Source organism: Aulostomus chinensis, chromosome 23, assembly GCF_037954235.1.
Source record: "Aulostomus chinensis isolate RoL2024-O1b breed Wild chromosome 23, RoL_Achi_v1.0, whole genome shotgun sequence".
Classification (NCBI taxonomy): domain Eukaryota; kingdom Metazoa; phylum Chordata; class Actinopteri; order Syngnathiformes; family Aulostomidae; genus Aulostomus; species Aulostomus chinensis.
In genome coordinates, this window is record NC_141342.1 from 12681328 (window position 1) to 12708298 (window position 26971).

The window sequence follows — 26971 nt, forward strand, 5'->3', positions numbered from 1 at the left end:
AAAATAGATATGTTGAAGCTGCAGTTTCCACCATTTGATATTTTGGGCCACAAAATAACGTTAAATTATTGTAATTATTGTTTTTGGCCTTAGTTTTCTTTCACCTATTTATATATTTTCATGCTTGTTTTCATCATTGTCAAGCTCTACCATATTTTGGTCTTGATTTATACTTTGATATCTTTCATATTTTCTCACTTTGTAGTTTTACTTCACATTACAAGCAGTTTTTTTTAATTTCAAGATCTATAATTCATGTTAAATTGATTCCTTAACAGGACAGGCGGTATAAAATGGATGGATGGAAATTTGATTGCACTTCTGTATCATTAGAAATAAAAAAGTCATTATTTCCCCCAAAGCTTCTAGAGCAGGAGAAAAAAAAAAAATTGATTGGATCATTCGAATTTGTACTTTTCTACTATTTCTGATTGTCCATTAAGGCAGCACAGTGAACACGCATGCTGGTCCCCTCAAATCCAGCAGCTCCCTCCCCTCCTCTGTCCTCCAGTGAGAGGTACAGCAGGTTTTTGGCTTTGGGTCAGAGATGCATGTTGCAGGAACGGTGATGTAAGGACATGAATAATCAATCACAGACCCACCACAGCTACATCCCTCATTATCCTGCTTCCAGGCTCTGATGGTCCCTCTGCTCACTTGTCTTGTCCCACTTGCCCTGCTTGTTCGGCCTTGATGAGAAGAAACCTTGATGTGGTCTGACATTTATGACTCTGGGTGAGGGAGAGGAATCATCATCGCTCTGATCACAGTCTGGGGCTGTGTGTGTGTGTGTGTGTGTGTGTGTGTGTGTGTGTGTTTGCGTGTGACTAGATCTTGATGACAAAGCATTTTATCTTAGTTCAGTGGGTCAGATACAGGAGAGGCGGTGATGGTGGCTGGTGAACAAGAAGAACACGAGACCACAATGACACATTGACCACTGACATGCGTGCACAAAGAAAAGTGTTCCTAGGTGAGAATGTGTGTGTGAGAGAGAGAGAGAGAGAGAGAGAGGGAGGGTGGAAGGAACAGAGGGGTGTTAATGACAGACAGAAACCATATTTTTTTTCTTCAATTTATAGTGAAAAAAGAAATAAGAGAGTTGTCACAATTGAGAATCAAAATATTCAAAAAGACTAAAACAATATATTTTTTTAACAATCTGCTTCAACCCATGTTTAATATTGATTTAGTTATCCAATCTTTAATCATTTCAAAGACTTTAACATGAACAGCTACTTGGCAACTAAACCAATTTTTCTTTTACAAAATGTTCCGGCTGATTTGTTCCTTTAACGTTCAGAGTCCAGCGTAGTTGGAACAAGCAGCTCTGGAGATGTCAGTAATGTTCTGCATGTTTTAGAACGCGATTCCATCAAATCCTCTAATGAGAACGAATGAAGTTTCAGTCTTGAAACGTGGTCCAGTCTGACCTCTGCTGTAGAGGTCAGACGTCAGAATCCGGAGAGGAAGCATGTGTGTGTTCCTGTTACGAGACCCCAACAGATAAAGAGAAACGCTTTCAGGAATGCAAATTATATATAATTAAAAAATCATTAACGGGTCTGATGAAAGCGTCAGTCAGGACTCACCGCGTATGTCGGGTTTTTGTAAGTCACAAATCCGTCGTCATCCCCGATGGGTTCAAACTGCAGGGAGAAAAAAAACACGAGAGATGAAACGTTGAGAGCGTAACGTTCTCACACACGCAAGATTTGTTTTAATATTCGGCATGTGTGTTCATATCTCTTCAACTATGGAGGTCGGACACGTGTCTCCATGGTTACCTGTGAGGTTGAAGCAGCTGGTTTTGAGGACAGAGTCACTTCAGGGCCTTTTGTCTCGGGGTTGTATGCTGGGTTCTCAAAGGCCTCCTAAAATTTCAGAAGGGGAGGAAAATTCAAAACAGTCAGAAGGAAAAGAAACTTAATTTATCAGCTCAAAACAGATGAAGGCTTTACATCGCAGAAATCGAACATCTCGACCGAGAAACCAGTGGCAAAATATTGTGCAGAAATTCACTTCAAAATAAAGCTCATCAAACAGAAAGATTGAGAAACCAACCTCATCAGCGGGTGCGGCGACGACTCTTGGGGCCGCATCCACAACTCTAACCTCCTCCACATAGAGGGGATTATCAATGCTACTCTGTAAACCAGAAACACACGGCTGTGAGAAAAAGAAAAATGTAAGTCAAACAGGATTTTATTGGTTGAAACTTTATGTCTCCTGCTGAAAAAAAGAGTAAAAATCCTTTGACCCTAGTGGAGAGTGCGAGTTGACGTTTAGTCACCTTGTTCGTTGGGTCGGGAGCGGCGGTGGTTGCCTTTACGCCGTTAGCTGCAGGTTGTGTTTCAGATTCGTATGCTGGATTCTCAAAACTCTTCCCCTCAACCATGGACACGGACATACAGGGAACCTGACGGCAGGAGGGAACATGGTCAGGTAGAAGAAGTGTTCAGTAAGAATTATTTGTCTACGTGGGGGTTGATTGGTGGTTGTTTGACCGACCGCCTCTGAATGCAACCTCTCAGGACCCTCCATTTTTGATGCATCGGGTGTTGAGGAAGTTCTGGGGAAAAAAAACAACCTCAAGATGAAATATATTATTTTATGGAGTTTGTTTTGTATCTTTATCGTGGAATCAAAAATAATCAGCTTGCAAGTAAGAATGGATTTGAAAGATTGAAGTTTTTTCTGGCAAATGCAAAATCTATGTTTGTGCTTGCAGCTTCTCATGGGCGGGACTCTGGCTCAAGACTGGCCAATAGACATGTTTTTAACTACTGAATGACTGCAAGAAAGCACAAAAGTATATATTTTATCTGTTTCCTCCACTCTGCTACTCAAACCTGAAGCTTGCCAGGCTGGGCATGGACGGCATGGACGGCATGGACGGCATGGACGGCAGGTGGCTCCTCAGCCTCTCCAACAGGCTGGACTTCCTCCTAGCAGCATAAACCACAGCAACTAGCAGAACCAAGATCAGAACGGTGACCCCGATGGCGATCCCAACTGAGAGGGCGAGACAGGGACACAGCTGATTAGCAATCGTGACCTCAGAGAAAGGATGCTGAGGTTAAATATGACTGGAAAAGTATACATACTTGATGATGCGACCACATCAAATATGCTTATCTGGCAGTAATCGCCTTTCCACTCTGGGGGACACCTGTGAAAACACACAGTCTTTCTCATTTCTCTATCGCTACAACACAAGAGCGTTACACAAAACGGCGAAAGAAGTATTCGTACTTGCAGAGAGCCTTGTTGTCGTCAAAGTAGCACGTGCCGCCATTTTGACACTGGCATGGAGGCGGCATGGTGGGTTGTGGGTCAAACCCTGAAATAAACGATAAAGCGGTGAATGAGTTAAATGCGTGTTTCATCACATCAAATGACGCAAATAAGTTTCATACCGGCGTCGCATTCTGTGTCACTGCCGGGGACGAAGCCGGTGCCCTCGGGGCAGGCGCAGGTGTAACCTCCCGGGCGGAGCAAACACAGGTGGCTGCAGGTTCCCTTACACGGGTTCTTCACTGCAAGAACACGGAGCGGTGGAACATTGGGTGAGTAACCTGCTCAGGTAAACGCCTTTGATAGGTTTTCGGATGAGCAATTACATTTGCTTGTCAATCAGACCTCTGTTGCAATCTTAAGGCTATATTTAATCGAGTAACACAACTTTCTGTGGGTCAGTATTATGATGATGTCATCACGGCCTCCATTGATCGGTTAATTTTTTTAGTTTTTTTTTTTTTTTTTTTTACAGTGGAGAGATTTTTATTACTTTATTGGTCATTGGCAGTCACAGAAGGCAAACAATAAATCCATTTTACAGAGCAGCTTTGATTAGATGCACCACATTTCATTTCTACGATTGCAGGTCCATCAAAACAACCACAAAAGACCAAGTTTGACAACTTCACAAAGAAGGGGGGCATCATGGGAGTTGTTGTCTTCAGCCAGCTTTGTAGATGAATCTGATATCATCCACTTTGTGAATTACAGTGTCATTCATGCCCTTTCCTTTCTCATGTAATAGCTGCAAGTAACGTAAGCTAACATGCTAATTTATCATTAGATTGGTATGCAAACAGCAACTCTAGCTAACGCAATTAAGAAATTAAATGACAGGAACTGCTGTTTTTATTAGAGAAATATTGCATAAATTGCCGTGTGTGTGTGTGTGTGTGTGTGTGAAGGGAGTGCAGCTTACTGGCAATGGAGTTGTATCTCTGCTGCTGGTAAACAGAGACCTGGGTCAACCAGGGTCCAGCTGTCAGCAGTTTAGTCTTGGCACCACGACCAAACTTGTCCTGCCGGAACACCTCGCCCTTCTCCTGAGTGCTCCAGTAAACGTGGTCCTCAAACACACTCACACTGAAGGGGTTCCTCACATCTACAATTCAGTGTCAACAGGTTGTCTTTAACTCAAGTCTCTCATCCTCTAGATAGAACACTGACTAGAACATGGCAGCCCTTGCTAGTCCTCACCGATGTAGACAGCGGTTCTACGGTCCTCTCCTGTAGGGAGGATAGACTCGATGCGGCTTTCCTTGGAGTCGGACCAGTAGATTCTGTCATCGTTTGTGAAGTCAATTGACAGGCCGGTGGGCCAACCCAGGCTGCCGTCCACCAGGACTTTCCTCTCTTGCCCGTCCAGCCAAGAACATTCGATCTTGGCTGCTTTGCCTCGGTCGGCCCAGTACAACATCCTACAGACACACACAACCATGATAATCACATCGGATAACAGTTTGATATTTAATAACCGTTGATCTCTCTCTCTCACCCCAGTCGGGGGTTGACGGCCACAGCAGACGGGTGACCCAGCTCAGTCTCGACTAAGTGCTTCCTGTAGCGTCCATCCAACAGGGCCACCTCTAACCGCCTCACCCTGGAGTCCGCCCAGTACAGATTCCTGGAGGTAAAATAACAGAGCATGCCGAAAAGCCCTCTTTCTAACTCTTAACTAATAATTATAATAACAATTGTAACTATAGAAAACTAAAAGGTTTATTGCAAGCCAGTAATGCTCCACCTCACCTGCCCACCCAGTCCACAGCAATGCCGTCCGGTCTTGTGATGTACTTGATGCCGAGGTCGACAGCAGCGCCAATGTTGTTACTACCGTCGTCTACTGAAGGGATGTACGCTCGCTTAATGGCACCTGGTACAGAGTCCTTACTGGCCACAGTGAAGTACACCATACCTGGGTACACATATCAAATAAAGTAATATTTCTGTCTTTTAAAAGCTCCTTGTCTTTCTAACCCTTTTTGAGGCTTACTGAGTCCCGTGTTGTTGTGGTCATAGTCATAGTCCAGCGCCATGATGCGCTCGTGCTCTTGAAGGAAGTCGTGGTATGCCCCCGTTTGCAGGTTGAACCTACGGATGCGGATGTTCTCCGGTAGAAGCAGCAGGGGGGTCGGGCCTGAGGGGAACACATGGGAGTGATGCTTAACCTTTGTTTGGCACTACATCGATTCCTCTAACTGAAGCACGAACAGGGACGGATCACTGAGAGAGCGGAACAGCTTTGTTGCTCCTGTTCAGAGACATTTCTGTGATGGACGGACCTGTGCTGCATTCCACATTACAACATGAATTAAAAAAGAACACGGAATACAGGCATTTGAAGTCAAGAAGGAAAAGCAGAGTTACTGGACATTTTATAGATAAAGTATATGTTCAATAAAAGACTCCTCTCACCCTCAGCCTCACACATGTTGCCGTTGCCAACTCTCCTGTAGCCGGAGGCGCACTCACAGTCATAGCCACCCTTGGTGTTCTTACACACCTGAGGGCAGGTGCCGTACACCTCACACTCATTGATGTCTGTAAGAGCAAGGACACATTGAGATGACTTGTGGATTTGTTCATCTCCAGGTCTTTGTGTGTGTGTGTGTGTGTGTGTGTGTGTGTGTGTACCCAGGCAGGTGTAGGTGCTGTCTGGGTCCACCATGTATCCGGGTCTGCAGGAACAGATGAAGCCAGTGCCGTTCAGGTTGGTGCATTCATGCTGGCACAGTTTCTCCTCACAGTTCCGATCATGGCCAAAGTCTGAAGCACAGATGACGTTCTCTTCACTCAGTCAAGTTCCTTTCAACCACCAAATAACTGAGCAGAAATTAGTCGAGTAATAATTGCAGCTTTCAGGTCTTCAGCAGTCAAGACGAATGAATGAATGAATGAAAGTCAAATGAAAAGCAGAAGTTAAAAGTTTGGTTGATTTGTTGTTTATATAACGGAAGACAGAATCAATCATTTCAAGGTCAAAGGTTAGAGTAGCTTCATGTGCATGCTCTGATTATGTGGAAGCTTATTATTTTTATCATTATCATCAGTGAATTCCCCAGTTGAGCTCTGATGCATCACAGTAACACAATCATTTCCTTGTGCAAATCTGATTGTGTCAAAAGTGAAGTCAGTTTTTCACTCACTGCAGCCCAACTCGTCGGTGCGGTCCCCGCAGTTGTCGTTGTGGTCGCATACGTACGGCAGAGCCACGCAGCGTCCGTTGGTGCATTTAAACTCTTCCAGCGTGCAGGGGGGCAGCGTGGGTTTGCGGCCTGGAATCAATCATTGATAGAAAGGCAGTGTCAGACGTAATGTAAGAACATATCACCGGTTCTCTGCAGGTTCCCTCCGTCTCCTCCCTCAGAACAAATGGATTTGGATGTCCACGTGCCCTGAACATGGATATTTAATCTCCTCTCAAAATAATTTGCTGCGATTGATGTTTAAGCTGATTGTGTAACAATTCCATACAGTAGAACTATTTTCTTTCTCCTTTTTATTGTATGCTGCCATTTTCTGGCTGTCTCTCTTGTTTGTCATTGTTTGTGTGTCAGTTTGTGATTTCCTGTGTCGCTGGACACGGAGGGGAGCGTTCAGGGGTATTAGTGTGTTGCCACTAATCCTCAGCTGGCCCACAAACCCAATGCATTTGCTAAACTTGAACTTAACTGGTTAGGATTCTATTTCAACTGAGAAATATTTGAATGATAAAACAGTTACCATAAAAATCTATCCACTGAAATATAATATTCATTTTGGCCTCTTTGTGGCTGTTGGCAATTTGCTTTATAAAAAAGATGTGTAAAATATTCGCATTGATCCCAATCTTTCCTTGAACTTTCTTATACGACAATATTTCAACAAATGAAGAGATACGGTTTTTATTTTAGATGACCGAAACAGTTGAATACGAAGTATACAGGTTAAGTTGAACCACCTCCCGTGTCAAGGGACCCCTGAACAATGGTGGTAGTCATGTGACCAAAAATCAAGTAATTCTGCAATAATAAGCGACTGAGATTATAAAGCTCTCAATCCAGTGTTAAATAAACTGATGTTTTGGGCATTATCACATGTTAACTGTGGAGGGGGGGGGGGGTGAGGAAAGGAGGTTTGTGCTTGTTCAGTTGTTTTTAATCACAAGATTGTGAGTTTGTTGCCTGTGTTTCATGTAGGGCATTGATAAAGCTCAAAATCACACACTTGTGTAGCACTGCGTGTCAAAACTGCCAAACCAAAGCAAGTTTCGAATCAGACTCTTTTTTTTTTTTTGGATTGGCCTGAAACTATCCAAAGTAGATCATTCTGTTTGAATCTCCATGGCTACACAGCAACTTGTAATATGTTCTGCTCTTTGGAATCAAAAGCACTTGTTTTTTTGTAGTCAAATCCACAAATGTCCTGTCCTCCCCTACATTTCTGCAAAGCATCAGAATAATTTCCGAGGGGGGTTTGGTTAGGGAGGTTTACTCAAATTATCGCTAGAGCTGTGTGAAGGGACATTTATGATACGCTGGTTGTGTCGCGTTTGTGAGTTGGAGTCGTACAAAGTTCTTCCTTCTCGTCGCTGCCATCTCCGCAGTCGTCCTTCTGGTTGCACAGCAGGCCAGAGTAGATACAGTAGCCATTAGCGCAGCGGAACCGAGACGGCATCTCACAGGTGATGTTCACTGTTCAGACACAGATCACAGTTACCTCTGGATGCATTCACTTATGAAACAAAGTGACTTCCCCATTTTGACAAACCTCTTGGCGTAACTTATCTTTAAACCATCATCTACCCTCTGGCGGTGAATAAAAGGTTATAATGATCTCACAGAATGAAATACAGATTTGATATCGGATGTTCCCGTAGGCATTAACAACTCAGCTCTCACAGCACAAACTCAGCTGTTCGTCCGAGCGGTCCCCGCAGTCGTCAAAGCCATCACACACCCAACCCTGGCTCACACACAGATGGTTTCCACACTGGAACTGGTGCTGAGGACACCAACGGCCTCCTGGGTAACGGGTAGCTGAGAGAGAGGTGAATGACAAATAATCCAGCTCGTTACATGACTCAGCAATTGAGGAGGATCCGTTTTCTCTTTTTTTCAGAAAATGGCACAACAAACTGTTGTATTTAAAAAAAACACACAAAAAAAAAACGGGGGGAAAAAAAAACAACTAAAAATCAATCAAAGTTATTATGAGATACAAAACGGGAGAGATACGGTTTCTTTTATTTCGACTAAATACATTTATTGCCAAACTCGGTCAAAGCCATTCATTGTTTCTATTGTAAGATTTTCTTGTACTGTCTTGCTTGTTTTTATTTTTGTGTTGTACTGTCTTGAGTTGTCGAAGAAAAAAAGAAAACAATCAACAAACTTGGTCTGATGAACAGCCAGTCAGTGGTCCTGCTAGACTGTAGAATTAAGAGACAAAATCATCAGTAACCCGTGAGCTGCGGCCTCTTCCTTTGTTGTTGCACACGGACGAGAGTAAGCCAGCCAGTCACGCTTCGCTATTGTGGACTGAAACACAGTTGGGCCCTATTTTATTTTGCAATTAAAAAAAAGAAAAGAAAAGAAAAGAAAATCACTGTTAAAATTGGGGATGCTTCCAGGGATGGTCCCAGTCCCACCACATTTGGTTACCCTCAGCAAGACGTCACCTTTTGGAGGTGAAATAAAGGCAAGATGATTGCCGTAAAAACACTTTTGTCTTGTGTGGCTATGTGTCACCCTATAGTACATTTGCCTGGCTTTTTTTCTACACAAGCTCATACTGTAGTTTTGAAAGCTAATGCTAAGAATAACTGAAGACTAAATCCACACACTGACATGAAGCAGATCCGCTGCCACACTGCAGCCATCGGGCAGTTTGCTGTTGTTTACTTACGACAGCTGGTCTCGTCTGACAGATCCTGACAGTCAGGCCGGCCATCACACTGCAGAGCAGCAGGGACACAATGACCCGACTCACACTGGAATGAACCTGGACGGCACGTCTGCAACTCTGGAAGAGAGCCAGGATAACAAGTGTGTGCGTGTGTGTATTTGATCCTGTGCTGTTCATGACAGGTTGTTTTTACTGGGAGGTGAAATGGGATGCGGCGCCCACTCACCACAGTCTCGCTCGTCCGAGTTGTCGCCACAGTCGTTCTCATGGTCACACACCCATTTCCCAGGGATGCACTGTGCATCGTCACATCGGAACTCACTCTCAGAGCAAGGTCTTGGCTCTGTAAAACAGTTACACACATTGGCTGGTGCGATAAGAACGAGCCATTACAAGCCTGTTAATATGTGACCAACTCCCTGGTTCCAAATTCAAGGCCCGAGGGAGAATATTTGTTGTTGCTTTGTACTGAAAATATGGAGGATGACACGCACGGCAGTTCCTCTCGTCTGAGCCATCGCCACAGTCATCGCTGCCATCACATTGCCAGCGAATGGGGACGCAGCGGTGGTTGTCACAACGGAAATCACCCAGAGGATCACAGGTCACCTCCTCTGTTAAGAAGACAAAGTTGGACAGCGGTAGAGGTTGGGACTGTAATGTTCTTATACTCAGGTCCAAACAAGCTGATCTTTATGTGATGTATTACACTGAACACACCAAACCTGTGAATAATCTTGAGTTGAACACACACACACACACACACACACACACACACACACACACACACACACTCACACACACCAGTAAGGGTTGTATTTAGAGGTTGTTTTTTTTCTTTTTTACATAAAATGAACATAACACATACTAATTTTTCATTATCCCCTAGAAAGTGGTGTGCTTTTTATTAGCACGAGCCCTTATGTCTACACCACAGAGAGCAGAACCTCTTCCACTGAGTCCAACCTGTTGCATCTACTGTAGCCCAGAAGGGACAAACCAATTTGCTTGTTTCCTTTTTTCTCTTGACAAAAACACATATTTCAGCTGCATCGTCTGTAAACAAGCTAGTGGAATGCTCTTGCTCAGTTTTCACTGTGGTTTTAGCTCTTCCATTCAACTACTGTAGGTTTGATGCTGAATCCATTTCAGGGTTTTATTGATTACACCAGCTGATCAAGAACCAGCTAGTTAACTGTCATGGCGATAACAATGAGGAAACACCTTCATGAGAAAATAGCCAGCAGATACTCAAGATTTTGAAGGTTATTTGCATGTTTTTAACAGTACAGTAGGAAGAAATATCTACATCTAGAAACTTTAGAACCTGATTTTCATCAACTAGCACACCCGCTGTTAACTGACCGCAGCCTTGTTCGTCACTGTTGTCGATGCAGTCATTGGTGCCGTCACACCGGGCCCACTGAGGTACACAGCGGTAGTTTGTCTTGCACGAGAACTCGGTGTCATCACATTTGTACTCTGGTCCCACTGGGTGGAAAAAGACAGAGAGAGAGACAGGGAAGTTTAAGAAAAAGCAAACTCATATAATGCAGCATTGTCTAAATGGGTGAGGCATCACTGAAAGATGATTTAACAGCTGCAACAGTGTTTGTGCATATCAGTCTGATAAATAATAGCAGAAGAGCCTTTCCAGCTACGACAAAAACAACACAATTAAGCCTCATGATTAAGAATCATAAAATAAATGCTACACGACTATGAGATTTCAGTTATCCCCTTTGTGGTGTTTGTTGACATCTGCCACTCACTGCAGGTTTCATACGGTTCATCCGATCCGTCTCCGCAGTCATCCTGGGCGTCGCATACGTAGCTAGAGGGCAGACAACGTCCATTGGCACACTGGAACTGTCCTGGTTTGCAGGTCTTCTCTGAACAAGTCTCTGCGTCCTCATCGCTGCCATCAGAGCAGTCATTTACCCCATCGCAGTGCCAGGACACGGGGATGCACCTCTTGTTTTTACACTGGAACTGGTTCTCCTGGCATCGGTGGTCACCTGGAGGGAGAGACGGCACCTGAACTCCATCCATCCATTTTCTACTGCTTATCCTGTTAAGGGTTGTGGGGGGGTGGGGGTGGGGGTGGAGCCTATCCCAGCAGCCTTCAGGTGTGAGGCGGGGTTCACCCTGGACAGGTCACCAGTCCATCTCAGGACCAACACATAGAGACAGACAACCATTCACACTCACAGTCACACCTACGGTCAATTTAGAGTATCAATCAGCCTCGTCCCCTCTTGATGTCTTTGGACTGTGGGAGGAAGCTAGAGTACCAGAGAGAACCCACACAGGAACAGGGAGAACATGCAGACTCACACAGAAAGATTGATGCTTGAGCTGGGGTTCAAACACCGAACCTTCTTGCTGTGCGCTAACCACTGCACCACCGTCCTGCCCTGCACATTAACTCTTGGCTGAAAATGTAATGTAATTAATTATGAAGGCTTCACATCTTCATGCCAACTGTAAAGTTCTGCAATTTCAATTCCACCTTCTGGTTATAAATAATATAATTAGTAATAGTATATAATTTACATACTGCAGAGAGCAGCATCTTCATCGGAACCATCAGGACAGTCTGAGTGGCCGTCGCAGATGAAGCCCGGATAAGTGCAATTGCCATCTCGACACTGGAACCGGCCAATGGGACAGTAACGCGGTGGGCAGGTCTGAGGTTCGTCTGAGCCATCACTGCAATCTGATTGGCCGTCACACTTCCACCATATAGGGACACACCTGAGGACAAGGGTGGTGCAATCATCTTATACTGTACACCTAAGATTTATTAAGCTATGCATCAACTAAAGTGAGGAGGAAGAGACGCCCTGGTGTAACATTGAAGCACAGCAACATGAGAGCCCATGGAACCCTCCTTATTTTTTACTATTTTCTTGCAAAATTTGATAGCTCCAACAACCTTGTCTCTTGACGTTAACTAATCGCATAAATATGAACATAAAATTGCAGGAAATTCTTTAGTCTGTCTCTCATTTATTCTGAGGTATTCATGTATGAATTTAAACAGTATCTTGATTTTTTAGCAACAAAATATTTTCAAACTGTCTGAAAAGCTTTTTGGGGCATTTCAAAGGCAAGAAGCTCTAGAACCAATCCAAGTGCTTTTCATTGCAAAGACAGTTCTAAAGCTGGAAGGACTGAAAGGTTGAATAAAAGTGGACTGACTTCTCATTGTCCCCACAGCGGAACTGCGTGCTGGAGCAGTCAGCGACACACTGGATCTTGAAGCCAACAGAGAGACCAATGAAGTGATCCGGACATTCGCAGGTAGCGCGCTGGCCACCCGGCGCAATCAGACACAGATGACTGCAGGTCAGATGATGGGAGGAGCATGGGTTTTCACCTGTAGATGGATTTGGGAAATACTAAGCTGCAGTGCAGTGAGACAAGATCAGAATGTACAGTTCAAAGTTCCATACTTCGAGGTTGCCTGTAGGGGTGGTAGACGTGGATGTCATAGGGCCGGTGTGTGTTGTTGCCCATGACCGCGCGTTGTTCACCAGTGTACTTATGGGCCTTTTCCACAGTGTGTGTATTCCAGTCTGTCCAGTAGACCCAGTCCTCAAACAGGGAAACGGCGAAGACATGAGGAAGAGTACCAGCAATGGCGCGGTGACGATTCTTACCATCCATGTCTGCGAAGCTAAAGTTAGAGGTGGAGTGAAACGGTGTCTCCCTGAACCTGATGACACCTCAAGGTGAAAACCAACTCACTCTAGAAAATTAAGATGGGAATCAGCAAAGAAGATCTTGTTGGTGGTGTAGTCTATGGTCAGTGCATTGGGCCACTCAAGTTTGGTCGTGACAATGGCACTGGCGTTGCTTCCGTCCATGCCAACCCTGCCGATATACGGTGTGTCACCCCAGTCGGTCCAGTACAGCCATCTGGGAAACAGATTTGAAGAGTACACTACATGAGTATTTCAAGCAGTCCTGGTAGATCTTGAAGGATGGTTTTAGGCTAAAATAAATCTGCGCGCATGTGTACCCGTGTTTAGGGTTTACAGCCACAGCCCGAGGTCGACTGATGGTATGAGTTTGGTTTCCCTCCGTGAAGTCATCAGAGAGCAGCTTCTTCTGGTAGCGTCCGTCCAACTCCATCACATGAATGGAACCATAATAACCATCCACCCAGTACAACTTCCTGCAGCAGCACACACAAACAGCTATTAATTAGCATCCTGACATGTTTGGCCACACCATTGTCTTATTTACTGCAATACTGAATAATGAAACATTCAATAATCTAACTAAATAAAACTGACATACCTGCCGACCCAATCAAGTGCCAGGCCTTCTGCTCCTGTCACATCTTCGTCAGCCAGTGTCTCCCTGTCGCTCCCGTCAAAATGCATCTTCTCAATCTTCCCTGCATCGATCCAGTAAAGCCTTTTCTCATAGTGATCAAAATCTAACGCCACTACATTGGACAAACCCTGCAGTACTATACTCAAGTGAGACCCGTCCGTGGTCAAATTGCGGATATAGTAACCATTACTGTATAACAGGTACGGGGAAATGCCACTGTTTTGGCGACAGGTGCGCCCATCCGGTTCACGCAGGTAACCTGGGGCACATTTACAGTGGTACGAGCCAACAGTGTTCTCGCAGATCTGGCTGCAGACGGCAGGTGTGCTCAGACACTCGTTGAGGTCCTCGCAGGCTTTTCCATCGGGCATGAGCTGGAAACCAGCATAGCAGGAGCAGAAGTAGCCAGTAAGGGTATCGGTGCAAATCTGGGCACACTTGTGAAAAGAAGGGTTGCGGCACTCATTGATCCCTACACAGAAAAAAAAGACAGAAGACAAGTAAACAAGACGGAAATATTGCAATCGCTGAGAAGAAATAATTTGTAAACTCATGGTTATAACTCACATAAATCCATTTTTTCTGGTCCAAGGACATTATTGTGAAAAAATATTTAATCTGAATAGGAATTAGGCTAATTTAATCCAAATTACTGTTGATTTACAGAGTGCTTACTTCACGGAATCTTGTTAACATTCAAATTCCAAGTTGATGATCTAGAGATGACTACGTCTGCTTTTTTCATGATAACAGGTTAATCTATATTGTTATCTGGAGAACACAAAAGGCCAGAGGAATTATCTGTTCTCTTCAAAAAAGCACCTTCTGGTTTTCTTGAAATACTAAGATATCAAACTCATTATCTACGAATATGCACATCATTAAAAAAAAAAAAAAAAGCACATCATTAAAAAAAAAAAATCATGATAAGGGGAAAAAATGATGGTGATTAAATTTGTGGATTTTTAAAAAAACACATCTGCACTGTTTATTCATGTTTTTGAAACCAAATTCACACCAGTTCAGTTTTGTCTCTCACCGCATCCTTTTTCGTCACTGTTGTCTTGGCAGTCCTTCAAGCCGTTACATACTTTGTTGATGTCGATGCAGTCTCCTGACTTGCACATGTACTGCTGAGGAGCACAGGTGGGCTGCGGTGTGGTGCACAAGCTAACCGCTTCGTCAGAACCATCCATACAGTCGCTTTCCCCGTCGCAGGTGAAAGAGGAGGAGATGCAGGCACCGTTGCCGCAGGTGAACTGGCTGCTGCTGCATGTGTCGTAAGTACAGCCCAACTCGTCACTGCCGTCCCCGCAGTCGTTCACACGGTCACAGCTATGAAGGGACAGGGTTTATCATTGAGTTTGATAATTTACTGACATTTTATCTCTTACATGCATGTCTTACTTACTGGAAGGGGAGGAAGATGCAAAGTCCATTAGAACAGGCAAACTCATTCATATGGCAGGTCCGGTTAGGGCAGTTCTGGAGCTCATCAGCTGCATTAGCGCAGTCTTTGTCCCCATCACATACAAAGTTTAAGGGCACGCAGCGCGGGTGACCTGGGTGCCAGGTGGGGCAAGTGAATTGGTTGGAACTGCAGGTACGTTGGCCTGCAAGAGGAGAGGATGGGTTGACTGGTAATGGATGAACTGTATGGTACAATATTGTAGAAGTAGCTGTCAAAATTTTGATACAACTTCAAAGGAACACAAGAAGAGTGAAGCAAAATTTAGGCAGGGACTGGGATACTGAGTATGTAGCAAGATAGTTTTCAGTAGTATAATAATACTACAATCTTCAAACCTCTGACGCATCACAAAGGACAAACAGATTGCAAATATCTCACCACACTGCAACTCAGGAGCTTCATCGCTGTTGTCCCAGCAGTCATTGTTGCCATCACAAACCACTGACTGAGGGATGCAGTTTCCATTGGTGCAGGTGAAGTGGCTGGGGCTGCATGTTCGGATCTGATCCTCTTTACAAGAAGAGAAAAAGACAGAGGACTTTAAAAAAGTTTAAAAAAAAAAAAAAGTTATTGAACAAGAAATATCAGAATATGGATCTCCATGTAAGTTGTGATGAACCATTCACTCCTCTCCTTTCAATAGGGGCCGCTTCTGATGTCTAGACTATTCTAATTGGAGTAACAATGAATCCATTGAGATAAAGTTGATTGTCTGTTTTTTGTTTTTAAATACCGAGCAACTTAAGTTTTTCCTTTTGGTCTTACTTGCTTAACATCCTACTTTGATGGTCTCAAATTCTGTGTCTCATGATGAAAAAAAATCAAATATTGCCTGATTTTGCATCCTGAAAATGACAAATGCCTTACAATGCAATTAACTGAACATAAATACTGACAACAAATGAAACACTGAAAATCCTAAAATAAAAAAAAAAACAACTTTCTTTCACCATGCTGTTACCATCCAGCACCAAGTCAAACTGAACTGTCAGTCAAACAGTTGGATCATATAACAATTACTGTTCTGAATTTGGGGTCACCTCATTGAATCCGAAAAACAATTCAAGAAAAACCCTGCATCCTGCTGCAAAAGGCAACCAAAATAAACCAGTGTCATTTTAAAACTGAGAAAATAGTGACATTTGCATGATATGTTGCATATCTATGATTTTACATGTGTAAATATATGTATGTGCTGTTTGTGTGACATGTTGTATGCTGTACCTTTTCATAAAAGGAGCTGGCCATGGACCACATCATATTCTTTGTCATATCGTATTGTATCGTATCATATCATACTTTATTGTTTTGTGTCGTATCGTATGAACTCACCACAAGACGGTGGCTCGTCAGTCCCATCATTGCAGTCCCTAATAGAGTCACAAACCCAAGCGTTCGGGATACACGTCCCTTCATCACAGCTGAACTGGTCTGGAGAGCATGTGCGACCCGCTGTAGCACAATAATCCAGATTTAGACCTCTACCTAGAAACTACAGGCTCTACTGAATCTGCTTCAGATAAAGGCTGGCAACTCAATTTACCACAGAAAAGAGGATTCTCGTCGCTGTTGTCTCCACAGTTGTTGTAACCGTCACACAGGCTTTCAGGGTAGATGCAGATGTTAGTATGCTCACATTTGATCTGGCCTGCAGGACAATTCCTGTCAGCTGGAGAGGGATTAAGAGGGCAAAGGTCAAAACATCATGGTTATTTTTGCATTAAAAAATATCTATGCATCATCTGTTTGATCAGCCTATCATCACTCACGGCAGTTGATCTCATCAGAGGTGGCGTTGTCGCGGCAGTCATTGTGGCCATCACAAACAAAAGCCGCACTGATGCAGCGTCCGTTGCCGCAGGTGAACTCAGAAGTGGGGTTACAGGTGGGGAAGGGGCAGCCCCGCTCGTCACTGTTGTCACCGCAGTCATCGGTGTAGTCGCAGGCATAGCTGAGAAGAATGCAGCGCCCGTTGTCACAGGTGAAGTCCATGGCTGAGCAGGTATGGAAGGCTGCAAAGAGGGAATGAGCACAGATATACTGTCTGCTCAAGAGGATAACATTACAAACCATCAGAGGTGAAGGTTAAAAAGTCCTCCTCCCTCACCACACACTCTCTCCTGCTCATCCGAGTTATCCTGGCAGTCATTGTAGCCATCACACTTCCAGCGTGCAGAGATGCAGTTGCCATTGAGGCAGGTGAACTGCTCTGGTTTACAGCGTTTCCCAGTGTCTTTGATGCAGTCTTTGCCATTATTGGCCAGATACCACTTCCCTTGATGAGGACACTGGCACTCTGGGCCCAGTGGACCTGCAGGAGAGATGGAGAGAGGTGAGTTGGTACAAGAATTCAGGAGAAGTCGAAGGAAGTAATCAAGAAATGTTCTCACCAGGAACACACACATGACTGCAGCCTCCGTTAAATTGCTGACAGGAGCTGGAGCAGCTCTCCTGCTTGGATGCGGCATAGACATGAATGTCATTTGGCCGGTATTGCATATCCTGGACCAGAACAGCGAAACCAGAACCATCATCTTTGCCTGCCCTGAAGACGGCTCTCTCACTCCAGTCAGTCCAGAAGATATCTTGCTGGAAGACAGTCATGGCAAAAGGGTACTGGACCCCCTGCACGATCACCTGCCTGTTCTCACCCGTCAGAGTGGAACGCTCAATTCTGTCTCTGAAAAAGGAAGATAACGGGGAAAGACGCTGTGAAGAAAATATTCAAACTGTCTTCTTTGTTTTTACGAAATCTGACCATACAGTGAAGCATCGGCCCAGTACAACATCCTCTCATCGTAGTCCAGAGTCAGGCCATTTGGTGTCGTCAAGCTGCTGTTGATGATGGAAGTGCGGAAATTTCCACCCAGTGTGGCCCTTTCAATCTTAGCTGGGCTCCCCCAATCAGTCCAGTACAGGTAACTGGAGCAGAGGGGACAGGGAGATCAATAACTAGAAATCATGACGTCTATGCTCATTTTGTCGATATTAGCTAAAAATTGACAGTTGTTTTTACCCATAGCAGGGGTCAACAATGATGCCTCTGGGCCGACTGGCGTGGGCAATGATTGATCTGTTCATCCCATCCACCCCTACAGACTGCACGTTACGGCTATAATAGTCAGTGAAATACAGACGCTTGTTGATCCAGTCATATGCCAAGCCCTCAGGGTCATCCAAATCTGAACAACATAACATGGAAGACATTGAATGGTGAAAGATAAAACAATGTTAAGAACAAAAAGGAAATTGGAAGAACAGCATAGAGAGAACAATTGGAAGAAAGGCAAATGCGGAAACATCCCGTGATGAGAACTTTGAGACAATTAATCACTTACTTGTAGCTATAATGACAGGTGGGCTGGTGATGGATGTCGTGGTGATGTAGCCAATCCTGCTCCGACCTATTCCCATGTACTGGGTGAAGAAAATGCGCTTCTCCTTGAAGTCATAATCCAGTGCCACCAAGTTGTAGCCCAGGTTAACAGTCGGATAAGGGCTGCTGTGATCCTCAGGATCCAACCTCAGGCTACTCAGCGTGTAATCTGTGGTGAAAACTAGAAACTCATCCAGTCCATAACCACATGTTACTCCATTGCTAAGGAGTGACCCGTGCGCACAACCGCATTTTGGGTTATCCTGGCTGGGTATGGCAAAGCAGAGCTGCTGGCAACGTCCGTTATCCTCCTGGCAAGGGTTAAAGCCCACCTGGTGGGCAGATGTGGGCTGTACATGAGGGTCAAAGACGCTGACATCCGTCAATCCATCAAGACCATCTCGGATCACCTAATAACATCAAGAACAAGGTTTTGTTATGACACGAAACATTCTTTCTAACTTATGTTAAATCAAAGTCCATCGCCCTTGTTGGATCTTATTTACTTTCACAGATGCTTTCTGCATCTGGTAAATGACAAGAAATTTACCTTAGCATCATTCAAATATTTGCCATCTTACCTTCCCAAGTAATTTGTGTAAAAATACTGCATTACAAAACAAGATCATCATGAAGCCTGAACTACGTATGTGGCAGGCTTATCTCTCACCTCTGGCTGGTCAGTGTTGGTTGGGTCTTTACTAGCCTGGAAAAGCTTCCCAAGCTTTTTATCCGTCCAAAGCATGTAGTTTCCAAATACAGCAAGTCCTGTAGGAGATGGATATCGGCTCCCATATCTGATTATTTGCCTCTGTGAGCCGTCTGTGGCCATACGGGAGATCATATCCAGCACATCATCCGTCCAGTAGAGAAAGTCATTGGTGTAATCGATTGTTAGTCCACGAGGTGACGCCAGGCTCTCCGACGCCAACACTGTGCGGTTGGTGCCGTCCAGCAGAGCTCGTTCAATCTTGGGGATTTGGCCCCCATCGGTCCAGAAAAGGTAGCGAAGCTTGGGGCTGACAGCCAGGTCACGAGGCTGGTCCTGAGAGGACTTGAGGAGGATCATTCGGTAGGTGGTGTTGATGGCCAGCACTTCCAGGAATGTTTCACGCTCAAAGGCATTGGTGAAGTACAAGTTCCCTGAGTAGATAAGTTGAGATGTGTTTACCTTTTTGGACCTTACATTTCTCTTTTTACTTGTTTATTTCTTGAAAAATTTGAATGGGTAAACAACTCCATACCAGCAACCCAGTCTACAGCAAGTCCCTGGATTCCTCTTTTTCCAACACCTGTTGTGATGACACTGTTGTAATGCCCTCCATCTGTCCTGGTTTGGAAGATGCCCCTGTAGAAGGTGGAGCTGCTGTTGCCAGTCCAGTACACAAAGCCAGATTCAATGTGGAGATCCACTTTGTCCTTAATAGAAAAGGAAGCTGCAAAAGGGGCAATTTAGTAAATCCTACCTGGTTATTTTGTGTAACAACTGACAGACAATACAAAGACAACTTACATCCAGCGATAGGCACCATTGCCTCCGAATGGTCAGAGCTGTTGATGTGGAAGCCGCGGATGTACTTGGGGGTGGTGATGATGGCAAAGGATTCATATTGTTCACAGCGGGAGCCATCCTGAGAAGGGGTAAACCCCGTGGTGCAGGCGCAGGTCTTCTGATTGCCTGGTTTGGGCAGGCAGAGGTGAGGACAGCCCCCGTTGTTGGAGCTGCAGGCGTTAGTTGTCCCTGCTGAGTCTGAGAGACCAGACAAAGAAGACGGCGACTGTCATATGAGTCAGCATTCGCACAATTTAAACAGTTTCACATGGGAAAGCACATGCAGAGAACTCTTGAATTTGAATGCTGTGCAGAATCATAAATCATGATGAAAACCAAGAGGTTGGGAACACACGCGTGTGGTTAAATATGAGTCCACTCACTATCTCTCGCGTGCACTTTGAGGGCACGCAGACCTGACATGCCGCTCCTCATCACCACCACATTGCCACCTGTATCTTTGTCCACCCTCTCAATGACCTCATAGTCCAGGTCAGTGTAGTAGAGATAGTTCTGGTAGATTGTCAGCCCCCAGGGATGTGAGAGGCCACTGACCACCGTCACCCGGGTCACCCCATCCATGGTGCCACTCTCAATCTGGGTCAAGAAGAATCCCCCCTGATGAGTATTATTCACCAAAACATCCTGAGAATAACACGTATTACTCTGATTTTTAGTACTGCATCATGAATTCTCTACTTACCACCCCTGAGCCTGATACACCCCAGTACAGTTTCCTGGTAGAAATGTCGGCAGCGATGAATCCGATCTTAGCGAGGTTGCCTGTGTAAAGGTTTGTGAGGCTGCCTCCATCCATGTCGGCACTGCCAACCTTTGGAGGAACTCCGTCTGAACCTCTGTCCGTCCAAAACAACTTCCTTGGGAGGCAATTAAAAAAAAAAAGGAAGAAAGCAGAAGTAGTATTGTTCAGACACACGCACTGAATGTCTGACTGTGACTGCTTTGGCATTCTTTTGTCTGTCATGAGCAGCTATATATGCTTTTCTACCAGCTTTTGTCTCAGTTGATGATAAAGGAGTTTGGTCTTCTCTGTTTACTCAGAGATGCTTTACCCTCGTGCTGGATCCAGGGCTATACCGACAGGCTCTCCTGCTCCTTCAGGTTTACCAGTGGAGGCAATGAGGATCTTCCTGTAGTTCTCGTTTCCATCTACACGAATAACCTGAGAAGTGATACGTTTTGTTTACATACTGAATTAGTTCCAAACCTGAAGTAATACAACGTTTGGAAACGGTGAGTAATGTACAGTATTAGAAGTATAAAAAAATGAAGGAAATCTGATGATCAGCTCAGATAACAATAAATAAGATGGACCTGCTATGAGACAGCTTGTGATATGAAACAAGAAATGATGCATTTGTTGTTAAATGAAGAATATACCAACATCAAGGCATCTTCTGCCCCCCACATTTGTCCCACAGTCTCTGTCATTGTAATGCCAGTAGAAGCATGACTCAGTCTTACCTCTATGGTTTTAACGGTGGGATTGGTGTAATACATCACTCTGCTAATCCAATCAAAAGCCAGACCAGAAGGCGAGCCCATGAAAGCAGCTGGAGCAAACTCAGACCTGTTTGTGCCACTGGTTTTTACTCGCCATATGGAACCCTGACAGGTGGATCAGAGAAAGAGTAAAGGATTCAGCACAATGCTTTCTGAAAGTACTGTTAGTGAGAATGTAACACCAAGTATATTTGAGTTATGATAATGACAGTAATTAACCGAAAATGCAAAGAGGTTCAAGTTTTATAGAGATCAACCTGACAGATCCCATGGTTTATATGATCATGGTCTCAAAAATCGACCTGCCTCACATGGCGGTGTTGCAACATTTTTCAGTTTTTTATTTTTATTTTCATTTTTACAGATTCAGCCTCATGAAGTATCCATTTATCTATTCTGGATGACTTTCATTTCACGTTGGCTGATATTCTTGGTTCTTGTGTTCCGAAGAGGGGCAACAAAAGGCAACCTCGCGCTTTCTTTGCGTCACAGCAGATATCAGAGAGCAAGTCTTTTACTTTACTTTAATTTACGGAGCAAAGAAAACATTGAGAGTGTTTTAATGTCACCTCTGAGCTCTTCAGCCTAACTGGCATAATGCTTGAATCATTTTCCCGCCCAAGAAGTTTCCTGGATAGTCTAAATAAACGCTGACCATTTCTTTCAGTACCCTAACTAAAAAACTATGTCACTGTAAGATTTGACACAATTATTAAAATGAAACTTCACACATTTTCAATCTAAGATGAATGCCAACTGTAATATTTTTGCTAACTTGCTGTTGCGGCCATTTTGGATCTTTACCCAATATCTCTTATATATCTTGATTGATTTTGAGTGCTACTGCATCTTATTGTTTCACAGTCACCAACAGGGAACATGACAAGGGAGAAGTCGCTCATAATCCTAATATGTAATCATGACATGTTAGGAACTCCACTCACTATGCTCTGCACCCAGTAGACAAACTCCTCCTGGTCATCGAAGTCGATGTCCCGTCCCTGACTAATGCCTGACACAGGGGCCATTGCATTGTTGGTGGGGTCAGTGGGGTCCAGGGGAATGCCAAAAATCACTGAATCACGCACCACCATCAAGAACGGGTTGTCATCTAAAATAGAACAGGTGAGGAACACAATACTCACACAACACACCAGGACATGAACGCAAAGCTTTGGAGTCTGGAAAAAACAAACAAACAAAAAAAACCCATACCTTTGATACAAATGCGTTTGTCATCTGCCAGCTTCCAGCCAGACTGGCAGTGGCAGGTGTAGTACCTGGGTCTCAGGGCTGCCAGCAGGCACAGCTGACTGCATAGATGTTCTCTGCAGGGGTTTAAGGCTAAAAACAAAACCAGCATCACTTTCGCACTGACATCTGACCCGCTGCACTGACACGTTTGATACATCTGACAATCCAGCAAAATGAGGATTTGTTTCAAAAGTTTGTTTAGGACTTTCGATTTGATAAAATGTTTTTTTTTTTGCTGTAAAATATAAAATTAAAAACATGGGATTTGAACATTTATTTGTTGTAGATAAATTCTGAAGCCAAAAATAACTGATGTGACGATGACAGCATTCATCTGCTCCAAAACTACAAACAACAAATATTCAGTTAAGGTTTGCTGGTACGTAAGAGGTCACCTTCAGGCTGTTTAATGGGATGGGCCATCACAATTCCCATGGGTTGGTACACGCTGTTCATCAGAACGGTGATGTTGCCACCATGGAACTTGTTCGTCTTCATCACTTTGCTGGTGAAACGCTCCGACCAATAGATGTAGTCCTCAAAGATCGTCATACCGTGTGGGTGCTGGAGAACCTGGTGTGGGTCAGTTACAAGATTTCACACTTTTGTTTAAGCAGAGAAGATTTTGTTTTTAGTGTCAGCCTGAATTTTTTTTTTTTTTTCAATTGTCAAACTGGGTGCAACACAACATTTTAAGAATGACATGTAAAGTTGATCTTCCATCACTGAATATATGGAGATATAAAATGTTGCATTGACATGGGGGCTGCCAACAATAATTATTTTCACCGTAGATGAATCTGCATGAATCATTAAGTCTGTAAAATTTGAAAAAGAACTCATCACAACTCTCATGACTTCGAAAGGACGGATTAAAATTGCTTCTTTTTGAACGTCAAACATTCCAAACCTTCATTTTGAGTCATTCATGACAAATAAGCGCTTTCTTGTTGTCTTGAGATGTTTTACATGTAATAATTCATTTTTGACACTACTTTTCATTACTGAAGACCACAAATTTATTCGTATCAAACTTAACCTACCGTGTCACTCGCCATGACCTGCTGGCGGTTGTTGCCATCGTAGTCACAGTAGTCAATGTATTTGAGGTAGGCGTCTGCGAAGTAGACCCTGCGTGTGGTGTAGTCCAGGGTCAGGCCATTGGGCCAGTAAACCTTTGTGCTGATGATGACTTGTCTCCTGGCTCCATCCATGTCGGCACGCTCAATCCTAGGGTTCTGACCCCAGTCTGACCAGAACATCAGGTTAGTACTGTGAAGAATGAGAGTAGCATAAAAAAAATGTACTAAAAGTTTTGTCTTTATCTTGCAGCTGGTTGTCAAATGTGCAAAAAAGGAAAAGGAAGCCTAGGTCAGTTTAAGGCTAAAGAGTCCCTACTTACTAGTTACGTGGATCTAAAACGAGCCCACGAGGGCTAGTAACATTTTTTGTGATCAGGACTTTCCGAAAGCGACCATCCAGAGTAGACACTTCAATGTTCTCCATAACAGAGTCGATCCAATAAAGGTTTCGACCAACCCAGTCCACAGCTACGCTCTCTGGTACCATCAGGCCAGTAGAGAACACCTGGAAGAACAGAGACACCCCAAACTGTAGAACATCGACCGTTCTGAGATTGAGTGAATGTCCTCAGAGGGCAGGAAGCAATGAATAACCATGACTCTTACTTCCTGTCTGTCTGTGCCATTCTGGAAGGCGCTCCATATCTTCTTCAGTGAGGCATCAGCCCAGTACATTCTTGAGGTCACGTGATCAAAGTCCACGGTCACGATGTTTGACCCGCTGACCACTGGACGGATCTGAGGCGGCTTCATGTTAATTCGGTTGGCGATGACCTGGCTACGCTTGGCAACCAGAAGTACAGCTGCTTGAGGATCTAACGGCAAAAGAAGATTATGCTTTTCCAACCATACGTTGAGGGGACAAGCAATTTTTTTTTCCATGAATGTGTTTTTTTCACAAACTTTCACCTTTTCAAAGACCTCCTTTTCATTTGTACAATCCTGAATACCTCAATCCAGCAGTTTATTTATAACTCAGTGTTCATTGCTCACCTGCAACTTTGCAGGTGCGTCCGTTTGGTGCTAGGAGGTAACCGTGGGAACAATAGCACCTGAAACTTCCTCTCTCATTGTAGCACTGTTGGCTGCAGAAACCAGGGATCAAACACTCGTTGATGTCCTCGCAGGTCTTCGAGTCATTGAGCAGCTGAAATCCGGGTGGACAAGTGCACTGAGCCCCAAACGGTCCTTGGATACACGTGTGGCTGCAGCCGCCATTGTTCAGTGTGCAGTCGTCTTGGTCTTGAAGATTGAGGAGGAATTAGTGCTTGGAGCTTCAGTCGCTATGATGTAAAATTTTCTTATATATTCAATTTCCAAAAATATTGCTTCCACCATCAAAAAAAAAACAAAACTACTTTTTTCATTCTTTATATGAAACGTAGGTCATAATTTCAAGAATACAAAACAAAATGATTTCTGTAAATTTATTATCTTAGGAATTCTTGTGTGAATGTGTTGATATAAACATGATATCTGTGAAACTCACTGCAGACAGGTGACTCGTCTGCTCCATCAGGACAATCCCTTTGGCCGTTGCACAACTTCTCCAGGTCAATGCACACTTGATCGGTGGGGCAAAGCCATTGACCGGACGGACAACTAAAGGGAGGGGTGGGGCAGTGCTGCTCGTCGCTCATGTCTCGACAGTCATTGTCGCCGTCACACAACCAGCTTGATGGAATGCACTGTTTGTTAGTACACTGGAAATAGTTTGGTCTGCAGGTGACAGGCGGACAGGAGTTATGTTCATCGGATCCATCTTCACAGTCTGGGTGGCCATCACACTCCCACGGTCCTGGTATGCAGAATCCATCGGTCTGGCATTGGAACTCATTGTCATGGCAAAGGCCTGGACCTGGAGTGGCTACAGGGACAAATACATTTTAAATCTCTGAGAAAATCTGATCAACAACTTTATATGGGAATACTGAAACATTCTTAAAAGTCTGCATTATTATTTTATGCATACAAATGGCGACTGAAATCAAAACTGTTTCCAATGATGTCAATAAGATGACTTACGACAGTTGCGCTCATCAGAATGGTCCCTGCAGTCAAACACGCCATCACACCGATATCGTGAACTGACACACTGGTCCCCGCTGGCACAGGCAAACTCATGAGAGGCACAAGGAAACTCTTCCGGTATCGAGGAGAAATAGAACACATAGAAATGAAACCACATGACTTCAAAAATAACATGAATTAAAATGAATGCTTAAATTGTAAATACAATAACACTTTTTTTTTTTTTTAAGTTATAATTATTTCTACCACAGTTTTTCTCATCAGAGCCATCCAAACAATCCTGGTCTCCATCACACACTTGGGAGTTAAATATACAGCGGTGATCAGGACACAGGAAGTAGGAAGGAGGGCATGTAGTGATGCTTGAATCTGTTAATCACAAATATGACACACACACACGCGCACGCACGCACACACACACACACACACACACACACACACACACACACACACACAAAGGGATAATATTTCATGAAACTGAATCAGCACCTGAGAAAATGACAGTTGCCCAAATACTTACTACAGTTGTGCTCATCAGAGCCATCCCCACAGTCATTGTCACCGTCACACAACCATATTTTAGAGATGCATCTGTTGTTGTCACAGGTGAAGTAATCAGCAGGGCACGTGGTCGGGAGCCGGGTGGGACAGTTGACTTCATCAGATCCGTCACCGCAGTCATCAGTGCCATCGCAGCGCCAGTATGACAAGATGCAGTGCTTGTTGTTGCAGGTGAACGCTCGCGGTGAGCAGGTCTCTCCTGTAGTAACAACATAAGAAGTTGGCAGCTGGATTAACAACTGTTTTTCTGTGATTCCCTCCACAGACACACATGCGCGTTTGCCACATATTTACCTGTATCGGTACAATTAGCCTCATCAGTCTTATCTATGCAGTCAGCCACTCCGTCACAGCGGTAAGAGTTCGGCCTACATCGTCCTTCATCACACTCAAAGGCGTAGTCACCGCAGTTGTTGTCAGGTGGGGGAACAGAATCATCCTTGACGCAATCCCTCTGATTGGCCTGAAGTTTCATGCCGTACGGACAGCCGCACACTCGACTGTAGGAGGGAGTTGGGAAACAGAAGTGGCTGCAGAGGCCGTTGGGTACCATATTGCAACGGCTGGTGAATGCTGTGAACAGTGAA

The 26971-nt window shown here is 44.3% G+C and overlaps 1 protein-coding gene across 1 annotated transcript in view; it reads right to left on the reverse strand.

Moving 5' to 3' along the window:
- Positions 1-1110: 1110 nt before the first annotated feature.
- Positions 1111-26971, reverse strand: part of lrp2b (low density lipoprotein receptor-related protein 2b) — a 40100-nt gene continuing 14239 nt past the window's right edge. The window contains exons 21-81 of the mRNA XM_086196369.1: positions 26679-26957; positions 26344-26583; positions 26070-26192; positions 25818-25934; positions 25282-25659; positions 24786-25034; positions 24399-24607; positions 24113-24297; positions 23754-23982; positions 23106-23283; positions 22672-22800; positions 22401-22567; positions 21418-21561; positions 21006-21115; positions 20636-20810; positions 20316-20529; positions 19894-20130; positions 19625-19816; positions 19051-19523; positions 18343-18790; positions 18021-18186; positions 17768-17926; positions 17395-17684; positions 17112-17315; positions 16774-17016; positions 16548-16673; positions 16337-16456; positions 15383-15514; positions 14945-15146; positions 14573-14868; positions 13495-14005; positions 13214-13369; positions 12940-13110; positions 12645-12868; positions 12391-12568; positions 11747-11943; positions 10959-11204; positions 10552-10677; positions 9681-9800; positions 9413-9529; positions 9187-9303; positions 8181-8318; positions 7851-7973; positions 6447-6575; positions 5935-6066; positions 5716-5841; positions 5294-5437; positions 5050-5215; positions 4796-4924; positions 4498-4718; positions 4220-4402; positions 3420-3539; positions 3256-3343; positions 3108-3172; positions 2853-3015; positions 2512-2572; positions 2294-2419; positions 2065-2148; positions 1788-1874; positions 1593-1649; positions 1111-1486 (exon numbers count right to left, since the gene is read on the reverse strand). Of these exons, the coding sequence (XP_086052495.1) occupies positions 1448-1486; positions 1593-1649; positions 1788-1874; positions 2065-2148; positions 2294-2419; positions 2512-2572; positions 2853-3015; positions 3108-3172; positions 3256-3343; positions 3420-3539; positions 4220-4402; positions 4498-4718; positions 4796-4924; positions 5050-5215; positions 5294-5437; positions 5716-5841; positions 5935-6066; positions 6447-6575; positions 7851-7973; positions 8181-8318; positions 9187-9303; positions 9413-9529; positions 9681-9800; positions 10552-10677; positions 10959-11204; positions 11747-11943; positions 12391-12568; positions 12645-12868; positions 12940-13110; positions 13214-13369; positions 13495-14005; positions 14573-14868; positions 14945-15146; positions 15383-15514; positions 16337-16456; positions 16548-16673; positions 16774-17016; positions 17112-17315; positions 17395-17684; positions 17768-17926; positions 18021-18186; positions 18343-18790; positions 19051-19523; positions 19625-19816; positions 19894-20130; positions 20316-20529; positions 20636-20810; positions 21006-21115; positions 21418-21561; positions 22401-22567; positions 22672-22800; positions 23106-23283; positions 23754-23982; positions 24113-24297; positions 24399-24607; positions 24786-25034; positions 25282-25659; positions 25818-25934; positions 26070-26192; positions 26344-26583; positions 26679-26957 (10958 nt within the window). The 3' untranslated portion in view covers positions 1111-1447. The remainder of the gene's footprint in view (positions 1487-1592; positions 1650-1787; positions 1875-2064; positions 2149-2293; positions 2420-2511; positions 2573-2852; positions 3016-3107; positions 3173-3255; positions 3344-3419; positions 3540-4219; positions 4403-4497; positions 4719-4795; positions 4925-5049; positions 5216-5293; positions 5438-5715; positions 5842-5934; positions 6067-6446; positions 6576-7850; positions 7974-8180; positions 8319-9186; positions 9304-9412; positions 9530-9680; positions 9801-10551; positions 10678-10958; positions 11205-11746; positions 11944-12390; positions 12569-12644; positions 12869-12939; positions 13111-13213; positions 13370-13494; positions 14006-14572; positions 14869-14944; positions 15147-15382; positions 15515-16336; positions 16457-16547; positions 16674-16773; positions 17017-17111; positions 17316-17394; positions 17685-17767; positions 17927-18020; positions 18187-18342; positions 18791-19050; positions 19524-19624; positions 19817-19893; positions 20131-20315; positions 20530-20635; positions 20811-21005; positions 21116-21417; positions 21562-22400; positions 22568-22671; positions 22801-23105; positions 23284-23753; positions 23983-24112; positions 24298-24398; positions 24608-24785; positions 25035-25281; positions 25660-25817; positions 25935-26069; positions 26193-26343; positions 26584-26678; positions 26958-26971) is intronic.